The sequence below is a fragment of the Monodon monoceros genome, unplaced genomic scaffold (assembly GCF_005190385.1).
Source record: "Monodon monoceros isolate NGI ecotype Baffin Bay Population unplaced genomic scaffold, NGI_Narwhal_1 Super_Scaffold_3, whole genome shotgun sequence".
Lineage (NCBI taxonomy): Eukaryota > Metazoa > Chordata > Mammalia > Artiodactyla > Monodontidae > Monodon > Monodon monoceros.
Genome location: NW_021703780.1, coordinates 473,234 through 489,504, shown reverse-complemented (window position 1 = coordinate 489,504; position 16,271 = coordinate 473,234). Strand labels below are relative to the sequence as shown.

General features: G+C 38.2%; 1 protein-coding gene across 1 annotated transcript; it reads left to right on the top strand.

Annotated features, from left to right (window-relative positions):
• Positions 1-10,840: 10,840 nt before the first annotated feature.
• Positions 10,841-15,631, top strand: RAB39B (RAB39B, member RAS oncogene family). The gene is made up of 2 exons (XM_029243453.1): positions 10,841-11,356; positions 14,155-15,631. Exons 1-2 carry the CDS (start codon positions 11,142-11,144, stop codon positions 14,579-14,581), a joined length of 642 nt encoding a protein of 213 aa, XP_029099286.1. The 5' UTR covers positions 10,841-11,141; the 3' UTR covers positions 14,582-15,631.
• Positions 15,632-16,271: the final 640 nt, after the last annotated feature.

Below are 16,271 nucleotides of genomic sequence, written 5' to 3'. Positions count from 1 at the left end.
ATGGTAGGAACTCTTCAGAATATAATCTCATTCATTCGGCTTGGGAACACGCATCCTTTGGGCTGAAGTTGTAGACAGCACTAATCTTTTGAGGTGAGATTTAAGGACACAGTTTGGGAACAGATCTTGGTTTTGCATATTTGGGGGGGGAGGGGAAATATGTGCAGTATTGTCACTATGAGTTAAGTGTCCCAAAGTGGATGGGGCTTTTAGGGTATTCCTTTCTACTTCTATTTCAGCAGTGTGGAAGCAGTGGCTAAGGAAATGTAGGGGAGGCCCATTTGAGACAGATTCAGCCACCCTTCCTGTGCTCTCACTTGGCTGCCGGAAGGGTCTTTCTGAGCCCTAAAAGCCTAGTGCAGCTTGTTGCCAAAGTGGTAAGGGTGTGTGCTCCCTTGTGCTCTTGCTTTTGCTGGTACACTCTTGTCAGCCTGGGCTGCAGCTCTGGCCTCCACCCTATTGTCCTTATGACAAGAATGCTTAGGAATTATGGACCGTGACTGGTGACAGCATTTGGGTTTGGGCGCAAGGAGAAGCCTCCTTAGACCTCTGGTCTAAACTCCTTGCTTTGAGGAGGTGGGGGGAGGGATTGCCAGAGAGCCTGGTATTGGGTATACAAGCAGTATTAGAGTTCTCCAGAGAAACATAAACAACAGAATCAATCTCTCTCTTTCTCTCTCTGTCTCTCCTCCTTCCTTCCTTCTCTCTCTCTCTCTCTCTCTGTCTCTCTCTCTCCATATATATATATATATATATATATACATATATATATATATATATATATGTAATTATTCCATGATGTCAGTGTTTAACAATACCTATCTGTTTTAAAAGGTATATTTAAAAAATGAAGTATATAGAATCTCATTACAGATCAGCATTAACAGATGAACATTTGGATTGATTTTAATGGTAGGGAACACTAACTTTGAACCATAGTTAAGTAAAATGTTGTCCCCCCAAAATAACTGTAATCTTCACATGAATAGACCTGTATTACAAAAACATTATTATTATATTTTGAATTTCATCAATTTGTGGAAATCTTTAAATTCTCTTTTTGTATAGATACCTACATGATATTCTCAATTTTTCCTCTTGGCCCATCAAGTTTTAAATATTTACTTCTTACCTCTTTGCAGAAGATTGCCAACCCTGACAGTATTGGCAACCCCTAGAGAGTGAATACTAAAAATACCTCCAGAAAATCACAGAATTCAGTAAAGTTACAGGATATAAATCTAACAGAAATCAGTAGCCTTCATATATATACACAATAACCAGTTAGAGGACATGATGGTAGAGAAAATGACCATTTACAATAGCAGCAAGGAAGATGAAATATTTAGGAATAAACAACAAGAAATGTTCAAACCTGTACTAGAAAAAGCTTAAACACTCCTGAAAGACACAAATGAAAACTTCAACATACAGAAAGGCCTCCCTTGTTCTTGTTTAGGATGACTCAACACCATGAACATGTTAGTTCTCCATAAAGTAACTTATAAGTATATTGCAATTCCAGTAAAAGTTCCAACAAGCTTTTTGAGGGACCTAGACATATTGATACTAAGTTCATATGAAAAAGCAAACAAGAAAGAATAGCCAGGAAAACACTAAAAAGGAAAAACTATGAGGGAAGAGTAGACTGACAAGATATTAAAGTATATAATAAAGCATCCTTAAGTAAAACAGTGGGGTAGTGGTGTAGGAATAGGCAAACAGACCTGTGAAGTGAATAAAATGTCCTAAAATAGAGCCAGATAAATATGAAAATTTAGTGTAAGGTAAAGATAGCATCTCAAGTATCTAGAGAAAAGATGGACATTTTAATAAATGGTTCTGGGGGGCGCAATGGTTGAGAGTCCGCCTGCTGATGCAGGGGACACGGGTTCGTTCCCCGATCCGGGAAGATCCCACATGCCGCGGAGTGGCTGGGCCTGTGAGCCATGGCCGCTGAGCCTGCGCGTCTGGAGCCTGTGCTCCGCAAGGGGAGAGGCCACAACAGTGAGAGGCCCGCGTACCGCAAAAAAAAAAAAAAAAAAAAACCAATAAATGGTTCTGGGACAACTGGAAAGCTATTGAGAAAAAAAGATCCATATATCACACCATACACAAAAATAAACTAGATATATAGGGGTCTAAATATTTAAAAATATACCGTACAACTATCAGAAGGAAATATTACAAAATTTTTCTTTAGCCTTAGTGAAGGGAAATACTTTCTAACTATGACTTAAAATCAGATGCAGCAAAATTAAAAATTGGTAAATTTGACTTCATAAATTTTTTTTTATGAAAAACCTTTACATGGTTAAAAAGACAAACTGGGAAAAATATTTACAGCATATATTACAAATTAATAGCTAATATTTCTAATTTATGAATATATATTCATTTATATCTTTTACACATTTTTCCATTAAGATTTTGATCCTTTGGCCCATATATGTATATATGTGTGTGTGTGTGTGTGTGTGTGTGTGTGTGTATATATATATATATATACACACACACACATATATATGCTTATCTCTATAGAAGAAACACAGAAAGGTAAACAAGAAGCAAATAAAATTGGTTAGCTACAAGGGGTGAAAAGAAATTTTTTATAGTGTTGACTTTTGTAATCATGTTAATGTTCTACATAGTAAAAAGATAAAGTAAAATCAACAATGATAGAACAATAATCGTAAAACAAACCAAAAAGATGAACTCAACTATACTTCAAATAATTAACAAACACTTTCAAGGAAAAAAGAAAAAAACTCATGCCAGTATTTTTTTAATGCAATTCTTTGCCTATATAGTCTCAACCTGAAAAGAACTCAGAACATCAGTAATATCTTGAACCATTCTTAGCAGGCTTGCTTTTTGAAGGGATATGGGAATAGCAATTCTGAAACATTCGTGTTTTTTTTTTAATTGTGAAGAAAAACAGACTGTACTGATGAACATATTTGAAGTTGGGCACAGTAGTTGCCAAGGGAAAAAAGTGAAAGTGTATAAACAAGTCACAGTATATTTTTCAAGAGTAATACATTAAAATTTCTTAGTGAGATTTTAAACTTTTAGAATATGTGAAATGAATGTCTACTGCAAACAGAGAAACACCTATCAAGAAAATTATAAAAATTTTATAAAGCAGAAATCTGTAGTATTTGAACCAAGACCACTCCCTCCCTTCCCACCCACCCCCCACCCCACTCATCGCTCCACTCCAGACTGCTGTAGCTTTCTCTTCCCTCCAGAGGGCTTTCTTCCTGGGAGGAGCAGTATATCAACATTTCTCATCCTGACCCCAACTATGCGTTGCTGAGGCTGAATCCCAGGCAAGTGTGGTTGAGAAGTGGCAGTTCTCCTCTTCCACTCAGCCCCCACTTACCAGACTGAGGCTCTACATTGGGTGCAGTGTGTTGAGAAGACTGGGGTCCTGATCATCTTGCTCTCTCCCTGGCTTATGAGTTGGTGGTTCCACTTCAGGCTGATGCCCCCTTCCAAATGTTCAACTCCTAGAGCAGGAGTGTCACTCAGAAAGAAGCTGGCCATTGTCCTCAATCCCAGTTCCAGAGCCCTGGCTCAGAGATTTTGCCCAAAGGGAGGAGCAGACCATAAAACAGCTAGCTCCTAATGTCTTCCCAAAGGAACTGATTTTATTTACAAGAGAGCATGGAGAAGCTCAAACCTAAGGACACCCTCAAGAACAGTGGTGGTTGTAGTGAAAGACACTGGGTAGAAACTTGTGGATTCAATGAAAATACAGACTATCAGCCAGGTAGGAACCTTCCTGGGGTCAGAACAAATATCAAGCATGAACCTCAGAAACTATTCTTCAAAGGAGCTGCAATGTGATGATTGAATTAGTTTGAAGACCAATTTATGCTCCCAAGGCTTTGATGAAAACAATATATTATCAGCTGGCAATTTGTGGAGTTAAAGAAAGTCCTGCCAAAGTCACTGTCATTCCAGGGTAAAACATCATCATGGGGGCGAGAGGACAGACTTCACTAATAATACAGTCCAGCTAGTCACTAAAGAAGAAGAAGAAGAAATTAACAATAACCAACCCTGGGGTGGGGAGTGGACCAACAGTCAGACTTACTACAATATATTGTCTAAAATATCTAGTTTCCAACAAAAAAATTATGAGACATGCAAAGAAACAAAGTATGATTCATACACTGGGGGCGGGGAAGTAGGCAACAGAAACTGCCTGTGATAGCAAGTAGCTGTCAGATTTAACAGAAAAAGACTTCAAAGTAGTCATTACAAATATGTTCACAGAACTAAAGGAAAGCATGGTTAAAAAAGTAAAGGTCCATACGATGGCAATGTCACATCAAATATAGAATATCAATACAGGGATAGAAAAAAGAACCAAAAGGAAATTCTGGAGTTGAAAAGTACAATAACTGAAATAAATAATTCACTAGAGGGGTTCAACAGATTTCAACTAGCAGAAGAAAGAATTAGCAAATTTGAAGACTTCAATAGAGAGTATTGCAAGCTGAAAATGAGACAGAAAAAGAATGAAGAAAAATGAACAGAGTCTCAGAGAAATGTGGGACACCATCAAGTGCACCGACATAGGCGTAATGAGAATACCAGAAGAGAGAGAAGAGTAGAAAAAATGTCCAAAAAAATATCAGAAAACGTCCTAAATTTATTGAAAAACAATAACCCACACATCCCAAGAAACTCAATGAACTTCTAGTAGGATAAAGATAATGAGATTCACAAATAGATACATCATAGTAAAAATTCTGAAAATCAAAGAAATGATTAAAGTCAAAGAGAAAATCTTGAATGTAACAAGAAAAAAAAATGACTCATCACTTAAAGGGGAACACCAATAAGATTAACAGTCAAGGACTTCCCTGGTGGTGTAGTGGTTAAGAATCTGCCTGCCAATGCAGGGGACATGGGCTCGATCCCTGGTCCGGGAAGATCCCACATGCCGCAGAGCAACTAAGCCCATGTGCCACAACTACTGAGCCTGCGCTCTAGAGCCTGCGAGCCACAACTACTAAAGCCCACGAGCTCTAGGGCCCGCATGACACAAGAGAAGCCAACGCAATGAGAAGCCCACGCACCACAACAAAGAGTAGGCCCTGCTCGCCGCAACTAGAGAAAGCCCGTGCACAGCAATGAAGACCCAAAGCAGCCAAAAAATAATAAAATTAATTAATTGATTTTTTAAAAGATTAACAGTCAACTTCTCAAAAGAAATAATGCAGGGGAGGGGCAAGATAGGAGTAGGGGATTAAGAGGTACAAACTACTATGTATAAAATAAGTAAGCTACAAGGATATATTATACAACACAGGGAATATAGCCAAAATTTTATGATAACTATAGATAGAATGTAATCTTTAAAAATTGTGAATCACTGTGTTGTACACCTGGAACTTATATAATACTGTACATCAACTATACCTCAATAAAATAAAGAACAAAAATGGTAAAAGAAGATTAATGCATTGGGATAACATATTCAAAGTGATAAAGAAAAACCATAAACCAAGAATCCTATTTTCAGCAAATCTTTCAAAAAAGGAAAGGAGATAAAGACATTACAAGATAAACAAACAAGCAGTGACTGAATTTGTTGCAGACCTGCCTTACAAGAAATACTGAAGGAAGTTCTTCAAGCTGAAAGCGACTGCAGATGGCAATTCAAACAAACACACACACACAGACACACACAAAAAAACAGCACCAGTAAAGTGTTTATGTAATTATAAAAGACTGCATAAATGTATATTTTTCTCCTTTTTTTGAACTGACTTTTTTTAATGTATAAAATAATATGTATATGGTGTGCTGTTGGGCCTATAACATAAAATGTAATATACTTGCCAAAAGTGGTGCAAAAGAAGTGACTGGGAGTCAAGCTATATTGGGCTAAGGAAATGACTACAGATGGCAAAGCAATAATTATAACAATGTATTGTTGGATTTGTAATATTAATGGACATAATAGGTATAATAGTAATATTAAAAGGGAGAAAAGGGAATGGAGCTCTATAGGAGTAATGTTTCTATATATTATATAGAATATATATATATGGAATAAGGTAGTATACATCTGAAGGTGATTCTGATAAATTAAGAAATATTTGGTAAACCCTAGAGCAACCACCAAAAAAACCCCTCAAAAATATATCTTAAAAAATCATTTAAAAACTTCAAGTGCCGCATTATAAAATATTCACTTAATGCAAAAAAAAGGTAATAAAGAAGAAATAGAGGAACAAAAAACCCCATAAGTTATATAAAAAGGAAGGAAATAAAATGGCAGATGTAAATCAACTATAGCAATGATAACAATAATACCAATCAAGGAAAAAAGCAGAAATTCTGAGATTGGATAAAATAACATGATAAACTATATGCTGTCTACAGGAGACATACTTAATATTCCACAATACAAATTGATTGAAAGTAAAAATATGGAAATATATTATGCAAACAGCAACCACAAGAAAGCTGAAGTGGCTATACTAATACCAGACAAAATAGACTTCAAAACAAGAAAAGTTACTGGAGACAAAGAAGAACATTTCATAATGATAAAAGGGTCAATTCATTCTTATTACAAATATATATGCATTGAAAAACAGAAATCCAAAATATACAGGGCAAAAACTGATAGAATTGAAGTGAGAAATAGTTGTACAATAATAGTTGAAGACTTTATACTACACTTTCATTAATGGATAGGACAACTATACAGAAGATCAACAAGAAAATAGGAGACTTGGACCACACTAAAAACCAATTAGACCTAATACATATATATAGAACACTCCACTCAAAAGCAGAATATACATTTTTCTCAAGTGCACATGGAGCATTCTCCGAAATAGACTATATACTATGCCATAAAGCAAACCTTAAGAATTTTAAAAAGGTACAAATGATACAAAGAATGCTCTCTGACCACAAGAAATAAAATTACAAGTAAATAGCAGGAAAAATGTGGAAAACTCACAAATATATAGAAATTAAACAAAACACTCCTAAGTAACAAATGGGTCAAAGGAGAAATCATAAAATAATTTGAGATAAATGAAAATGAAGACCAATATCAAAACTTATGGGATGCAGATAAAGCAGTGCTCAACGTAAATGCCTATATTTAGAGAAAAGGAAGATATCAAATTGATAACCTAACTTTACACCTTAAGGAACTGGAAAAAGATGAATAAACTAAATCACACAGAAGGAATGAAATACTTAAGATTAGAGCAGAGATAAATGGAGAGCAAATAAAAAAATAGAATAAACAAAACCAAAAGTTGGTTCTTTGAAAACAAAATTGACAAATCTTTAGCTAGATTGACCAAGAAGAAAAAGAGAGAAGACTCAAATCACTAGAATCATAAATGAAAGAAGGGACGCTACTACTGACCTTACAAAATTTAAAAGGAATACATAGTATTCCTTTATAAGGAATACTATGAACAATTGTATGCCAACAAATTGGATAACTTAGATGAAATGGAGACATTTCTACCAAGATACAAACTACTGAAACTGACTCAAGAAGAAATAGACAATTTGAATAGAGCTATAACAAGTGAAGAAAGTGAATTAGTAATCAAAACACTACCCACAGAGAAAAGCCCAGACCCAGATGGCTTCACTGCTAAATTCTAGCAGACATTTAAAGAAGAATTAATACCAGTTCTTCACAAACTCTTACAAAAAGCAGAAAAGGAAGGAATGCTTCTCAGCTCATTTTATGAGGCCAACATTACCCTGATACTAAAACCAGAAGAGGACATCGCAATAAAAGAAAACTATAGACCAATAAATGTCATGCATATGAATGAAAATATCCTCAAAAATACTAGAAATCAAATCCAAAAACATATTTTTAAAATTATACACCATGATCAAGTAGGATTTATACCAGGAATGCAAGGTTAACTCAATATCCAAAAATCAATTAATGTAATACATTATACCAAATAGAATAAAAACAAATCACATGATCATCTCGAAGATGCAGAAAAACCATTTGACCAAACCATAAAGAATACACTAAAAAAATTGGGAATTCCCTGGTGGCCCAGTGGTTAGGACTCAGCACTGTCACTTCCAGGGCCCGGGTTTGATCCCTGGTTGGGGAACTAAGATCCTGCAAAGCTGCATGGTGCAGCCAAAAAAAAAAAAGTTGAAAAATATAAAATCAATTATATTTTTATACACGTGCAATGAACAATCTGAAAATGAAATTAAGAAAACAATTCACTCAAAATAGCATCAAAAATAATAAAATACTTAGGAGTAACTTAGCTAAAGAAGTGTAAGACTTGTAAACTGAAAACTACAAAGCATTGTTGAAAGAAATTTTAAAAGACCTAAATATACGGAAAGATATTCTATGTTCAAGGATTTGAAGACTTAATTTTGTTCAGATGGCAGTATTCCCCACATTGATCTACAGATTTAATGAAATCTCAATCAATATCATAGCTGCCTTATATGCAGAAATTAACAAGCAGATCTTAAAATTCATATGAAATTGAAAGGGGCCCCAAGTAGCCAAAAACAATCTTGGAAAAAGAGAACACAGTGGGAGGACTCATGCTTCCCGATTTCTAAACTTACTACAAAGCTACAACAGTCAAGAAAATGTGGTGCTGGCAGAAGACTAGACATAGACCAATGGAATAAAATTGAGTCCAGAATTAAACCAGTCTATGGTCAACTGATTTTCAACAAGGGTGCCAAAATCATTCAATGGGGAAAGAGGGACTTCCCTGGTGGTCCAGTCGTTAAGAATCCGCCTTCCAATGCAGGGGATGCAGATTCGATCCCTGGTCAGGAAACTAAGATCCCACATGCCACGGGGCAACTAAGCCCGCCCACCGCAACTACTGAGCACATGGGTCACAACTAGAGAGAAGCCTGTATGCAGCAAGGAGGAGCCTGCAGGCCGCAACGAAGATCCCGAGTGCCACAACTAAGACCCGACGCAGCCAAAAATAAGATAAATAAATATATTTTTTTTAATGGGAAAAGAATAGTCTCTCCAACAAATGGTGCTTGAACAAGTAGATATCCACATGCAAAAGAAGGCAGCTGGACCCCTACCTCACAGCATATATAAAAATTAACATAAAATGAATCACAGACCTAAATGTATGAGCTAAAACTACAAAACTCTTAGAAGAATGCTTAGGAGTAAATCTTCATGAACTTGAATTTGGCAAAGTATTCTTAGACATGACACCAGAAGCACAAGCAACAAAAGCAAAAACAGACAATCATTACTTCATCAAAATTTAAAACTTTGCACTTCAAAGGACACCCTTAAGAAAGTTCAAAAAGGACACACAGAATGGGAGGAAATATTTACAAGTCACATAACTGATAAGAGACTTGCACCTACAATATGTAAAGAACTCTTACAACTCAATAATAAAAGGACAAATAATCCAGTTTTTAAATGGACAAAGGGGGAATTCCCTGGTGATCCAGTGGTTAGAACTCCGAGCTCTCACTGCCAGGGGCCCAGGTTCAATCAATCCCTGGTCGGGGAACTAAGATCCCAAAAGCTGCTCGGAGGCCAAAAAAAAAAAAAAAAAGGCAAAGGATCTGAGCCTACCTTTCTCCAAGGAAAATATGCAAATGGCCAATAAGAATGTGAAAATATGCACATTGTCATTAGTCATCAGGGAAATGCAAATCAAAACCACAATGAGATACCACTTCATACCCACTAGGATGTCTAGAATCAAAAAGTCAGAAAATAACAAGTGTTGGAAAAGATATGGAGAAATCAGAACCCTCATACACTGCTGGTAGGAATGTAAAATGGTGCAGCCACTGTGGGAAACAGTCTGGAATTTCTTCAAAGGATGTAACATATAGTTACCATAGGTCACAGGAATTCTACTCCTAGGTTTAAACCCAAAAGAGTTTGAACACAAACAAAAACTTGTTCAAACAAAACTTGTACAAACACTTGTACATGAATGTTCATAGCAGCATTATTCGTAATAGCCAAAAGATGGAAACAACCCAAATGTCCATCAACAGATAAATGGATAAACAAAATGTGTTATGTCACCCAATGGAATAGTATTCAGTTATATAAAGGAATGAAGTCCTGATACATGTTACAATGTGGATGAACTCTAAAACATCATGGTAAGTGAAAGAAGCCAGTTACAAAAGTCTACATATTCTATGATTCCATTTATTTTTAATGACATCAGATTGGCAAGATTTAAGAAAGAATATCATATATGATGCTTGAAGTAATGCCAAAAAATGGTCTTTTCACACCTTGCTGACTAGAATTTAAATTGCTCAGTATGTTTGCAAAGTATAATGCCCATATACATAACATTTAAAATATTCATACTCTTTGACTTCCTGGTCTTTCTTATTAAGACTCTATTTCATAGAAATAATGTACGTGTGACTATACTTAAGAGAATATTGCAGCATTGTTATGGCAAAAGGAAAATAGTTGGAAATGGAGAGATGCCAATGATTCTTTATTAACTGCAAAAAGCAAGTGTCAGAGTAATGGTCCAGTTCGATCAAATTTTTGTAAAATCAAACAGCAATAAATATGTATATGTATATATATTTTCATAGAAATACACGTGGAAGAATATATAATAAACTGTTAATATCTTGGGGAAGTAGGGGGCAGATAATTATAGACTCCCTTTTTGTATATTTTTGTATTGTTTCGTTAGTTTTAATGAAGAGGTGTTACTTTTGCAATTTGAGAGATAGAGAAAATTTTTAATTAAGAAGAGGAATTAGAAAGGAAGGGAACGAGCTGTTTTCCCGGCCATTTCTGTGTGCGCTCCTCTTACAGACAGTGCGGTCCTGGGCGTCGCCGCTACGTGGAGGATTACAGTAACCCTGTAGTCAGTGATGAGTCAGAGTGCGTGGTGCTGATGCTGCTGCCATTTCATCACCTCTGCGAGCGCAGCATCCATCCCTCCTCTCTCCCTGCGCCTGGGCCTACCTCGCCTCAGGCTGCCAGGCCAACGATGCGCTCGTGGCCGATCTAGATCAGGACCGAGTCGCGCTCTCTGAGGTCTCGGCCGGGCGCCCCCATCTCGCCGCCCACGGCCTGGGCCAAGGAGACCTGCCGAGCCCCGGCCATGGAGGCCATCTGGCTGTACCAGTTCCGGCTCATTGTCATCGGGGATTCCACGGTGGGCAAGTCCTGTCTGATCCGCCGCTTCACCGAGGGCCGCTTTGCCCAGGTTTCGGACCCCACGGTGGGGGTGGATTTTTTCTCCCGTCTGGTGGAGATCGAGCCAGGAAAACGCATCAAGCTCCAGATCTGGGATACCGCGGGTCAAGAGAGGTTCAGGTGGGAGCGCAGCCCGGGCCCGCGAGCAGTGGGAGGGTCTTTGGGGCTTGCACCGTCCCTGGGGAAAGAGGACTTCCTGGTCCTGGTCGCCGCCCTTAGGGAAGGTAGCGAGGGTCTGAGAGTTTCTGCTCAAGCCCACCTTCAGGTAGCTGGGAGTTCAGTGCAGGGAAAGATGCACCCTGGCTGGGAAGGCCAGCCAATAATACATACTGCTCGCACCACAACTGCACCAACCTGCCCCTTGGTGGCTAATAAACTAGAGGGAGTTGATCACTGTAATTCATCAATTTCAGTCCCTATACTACATTTCGAAAATGTTCCCAGGTCATCCTAATGTAACTGACAGATATAGATAGATGATGTAGAGATAGAGATAAACATAGCTAGATATAGATATAAACATAGATACTATATAGAAATATATATATATATGAAATAGACACTGATGATTGACGCCTCCTTGCAACCAGCAGACATTGAATGATTATCCACTATATGCCAGACACTGCACTGTTTCTGGGAAAACAGCCTGAGGAAACTCCTGCAAGGGGATGCCATGTAAACAAAACAGACATAGGCATTTCCCTCTTAGAATGTCTGTGCTAGCATACTGGGGGCAAAATAGACCAGCAATTACACAAAAGAGTGCCTTGTTCATATTTGTATGCCCACTGCCTACCAGAACGCTTAGCACATATTGAGTACTCAATGAACAGGTTTAATTTTCTCTTACAACCCTTTGGTGGCCCTTGTAGTATGTATCATTTGTAATTATATGTATGAACACAGATGAGGGAAGCCTAAGTGGAGAAGATGAGGCCTGATGAGTGTGATACCCAAGCAAAACAGGAAAAGCCCAGGGCAAGGAAGCAGTGTGTATGAAGACAGAAGTGAGAGAGAGCAGTGTACACAGAAAACTTTGAGCTACAGTCCTGCCGAGCAGCAGGAACTACATCAAGAGGGCTCAATAGCTCATGTTTAGGATCGTTTCTTCATTTAGCTATCGAACACTAATCAGGCGTAGAAGATGCTGCTTAGGTGGTTGAAGAGGGGTGGGGAGAAGAGAAAATTTCAAATATCCTTGTTCAGGTTCCCTTTGAACTTGTGATTGCATTTCTCATATTATAATAGAAGAAAGGTATCTTTTATGCTTTTTGGAATTTCTTTCTGTATGAACATCCTTTTCCTATCCACTGATTATTATTTATTGGGTGATAGTGATTTCTAACAGCTCTTTATATATTAAGAACATTAATCCTTTTCTGTCATGGATATTGTAAACTATTTTCCCAGTTTTTCATTTGTCTTTTAACTTTCTTTAAGAACATTTTTTGATGTATGGGAGGTTTTAATTTTTATGTAGCCTTGTGTTGTATTTATAAAGAAAGGGCTTTGCTACTTTCTAAATAGTCACGAACCATTAATGTAATAATGTATTTTAGAGTTTTGACTACAGCTTGCCTATTGATTTCTTGAACCAAGCTGTTCATGAATCACGATCTTTGTTCATGTTGAATTTTCTGGTACACCTACCATTCTCCATGAATCTTCAAACATAAGGGAATTAGAAATGCTTTCAGTCCTTATGGCTGATTTGCCTGGTTCTGGAGGCAAACTCAATTTGTAAGGTTTGTCCTTACCATCCTCTAGCTTGGACTTTAATTCCCTGGAAATTGTTTATTCTGTTACCACTGGGCCATTTGTCCTAAGCCTTAAGCTATTGAGTCCCTCATTGTTTATCTTCATCCAAGGAGACAGAAAAACTAAAAATAAACATAGATCAAAAAGCACAGTAGTAAAAAAGAAAAAAAGCACAGTAGTCTAAAACAAGTGATTGTACAAGCAAGTAGTTCTACAATGTCTAATATGCTCTGAGAAAAGTACCATAATGCATATTGAAAATGAAGATCCTCAAATCAAGAAGCGAAAATGCATGAGGTTTCTTCTGCTTAAGAAGTAAAGAAAATGTATAATAGGTTTTAGAAACATTCTAAAGCATTCTACAATGCTTTAAATAAATCATATTATTTTAAGGGGAAGCTTTGGCTATTTGGGCAGCTTTTCCCAGCTTGTGGCTCCCGAGTCAGCCTCTTCAAAATGTGTCAGGAAGTGGGGCCAGCAGACACTTGGCTCAAGGCCTTTGCAGACCATCCCTCTTTTTCCTATTCCCGCATGGCCTGGAAAATAAAAAACAAAATTATGCTCCTCCTCACAGAAGAGATTGAGGACCCCTGTTAGATTAAAATAAAAATATAATAATAGACAAACATGGTAATGATAAATGGGAAAAAATGGAGTATATTGTAATATACCTATATACTTATAAGCATTTTCTGTCAACTATCGTAAATTCACTCTTATTTTGTAGAAAATCCTTTTCCAACTACTATAATTTGTAATGAGTTCTCCAGGTCACAGAATACTTTAACATCCATTATTTCATTTGCCTCATGATAACCTGTTACTTAAGTATCCCACTGAACAGAAGAGGAAGTCTCATTCAGCTATTCAGATGTGGGCGTGGAGAGTTAACTGTGGCTCTTGCCTAAATCGAGGGAAAATGCCTGTATGTCCATGAGCATTCGTTTCTAGAAGATTCCATCTCAAAGTTTTGCTCAATTGAGAATTCATATATCATTATTATTATGGAATGACATTTGTATTGCTTTGTTTAAAAAAGAAAACAATTTTCACCAAAGGACTATGTCACTAACCAGAGACAACAGAATACACTGAGTTCATTGAAGTGCAGGAGTTTGGGCATGGCCTTCATTCTTTACTTCTTTCTTGTGTTGTAGATCCATCACTCGTGCCTACTACAGGAACTCAGTAGGTGGTCTGCTCTTATTTGACATTACCAACCGCAGGTCCTTCCAGAATGTCCATGAGTGGTTAGAAGAGACCAAAGTACACGTTCAGCCCTACCAAATTGTATTTGTTCTCGTGGGTCACAAGTGTGACCTGGATACACAGAGGCAAGTGACTCGCCACGAGGCAGAGAAACTGGCTGCTGCATACGGCATGAAGTACATTGAAACGTCAGCCCGAGATGCCATTAATGTGGAGAAAGCCTTCACAGACCTGACAAGAGACATATATGAGCTGGTTAAAAGGGGGGATATTACCATCCAGGAGGGCTGGGAAGGGGTGAAGAGTGGATTTGTACCAAACGTGGTTCACTCTTCAGAAGAGGTTGTCAAATCAGAGAGAAGATGTTTGTGCTAGTCAGCCCTTTTATCTCCAAAACATGCTCTCCCACCTGAACTTAAAAGTGATCAAAATGAATAGAATCATCGTGTGACTGAAGAGAACTTAACCTCCATATTGGATCCCAAGTGAGCCTCCTCCCCAAGGGGCCCTTGGACAGGTGATGGGCGGGCGGGCGGGCGGGTGGGTGGGTGGGTGGGGGAGCCTGGGTGCTGGAACTGGCACTTTTTTGTGGCCCATGCTGGGCAGTGGCCGCTCTGTGTGTCCTTTGTGGACCGCATGTCAAGGAGCTGAGGTCTGGGGAGCTAGGCCCCAGAAAAGTACACCCACAGTCAGGACAACTATTTCTTGGTATTTCAGCTCATTCATAGGTCACGATCATAAAGAAATACGTAAAGGGGAGAAAAGTATCACATTGGGAACAATTAGCCAACCTAAAAAAGAGTATGAGATCCGCTTAATCAGTGAGAATATCCTGCACTAAACATATGTGCTGGGTTTGGTTAAAAGGTACCAATTAGCTTCTAAACAGCTCATCTGTAAAATGAGGGGTGTGGACCAGCCTTTTACTAAGACCCTTTCAAGGCCTGGAGTTCTAGTGAAAACGGTGTGAATGTGAAAAAGGGAGGCTATTTACACACTATTACTGTCACACTTGAAAACATGTACAGCCTTGTGAAAGAATAACCAGCTGTGTGTAAGAAATTGTCCCACGCAAATTATCGTGTAAGTAGAAGAGAGAAATACTGTAACTCCAATGCCCTCTTTCCCCTCTGACCACGCCTGGGGTTCACTGCATCGGCGACTGCAATCTGAAGGTAAACACCTGCTCGACAGGAGGTGCTGTAAGCCTTACAGACACGTTACAGTTCATTGACTTACTTATTTGATCATCGTAACAAGCCGTTAGGGTTTCTTCCCCAGTTTATGAAAAAATTAACTGAGGGGCAGGAGAGTCACTTGACCCCTGGTTCTTGTTTCACTGCATCATCCTGCTGTCAGATGAATAAACTGTTATTGTTTGCTTTGGAAGAGACATGACTGTAAATAAATATTCTCTACATGTTAGGATATGTTTCCTTATTGATTACAACTCAGCTATAATCCTGAGGGAACCCGGGCATGAGTCAAAGGTAAAGCCCATTCAGGTATTATTGACAAGAGGATTTTACACAAGTGAATAACTGCACAGTGAAAACACGTTAGAACTGTTCGGGCTGTAAATGTTCTTATCACTGAAACACAGTGGATATATTATTGAAAGGAACCAAATACAGCAATGGGGAGTGGGATGGGGATAAAATACTCACCTCACAATGACCTTGGCCACTTGTTTGCCTTATGCCTACCCTGGGTTCCTGTCTACCCTAGAAAGTCAGCTCTCAGTTCTCAGGTGAACAGACAGCTAACTGCATCAGAAACTTGGAATGGTTGACTTGAGGTTCCATTATCTTCTTGCAGAGACATGATGCTTTAAATGATTTTTTTGAATTGTAGCCAGTTCAGCTAGGCAAAAGCCATACTTTTCACAGTAAGAAAATAATTCTGATTAGACTCACCTTTCTCATATCCATTGTGATAGGAAAGCCTGAGGATGGTAAATTGCTTTGAAATATGGTACTGAACTTCAGGATGGATGTAACCAAATCTGAAATTTGGGGGATTTACTTCAGCCGGAATAAAGAAGTCAAATCATGAAAATCATGGA

Coding starts and splice junctions, on each gene's coding strand:
- RAB39B (XM_029243453.1), top strand. CDS start 11,142: ATGGAGGCCATCTGGCTGTACCAGTTCCGGCTCATTGTCATCGGGGAT. Junction 11,357..14,154: donor GCGGGTCAAGAGAGGTTCAG/GTGGGAGCGCAG, acceptor CTTGTGTTGTAG/ATCCATCACTCGTGCCTACT.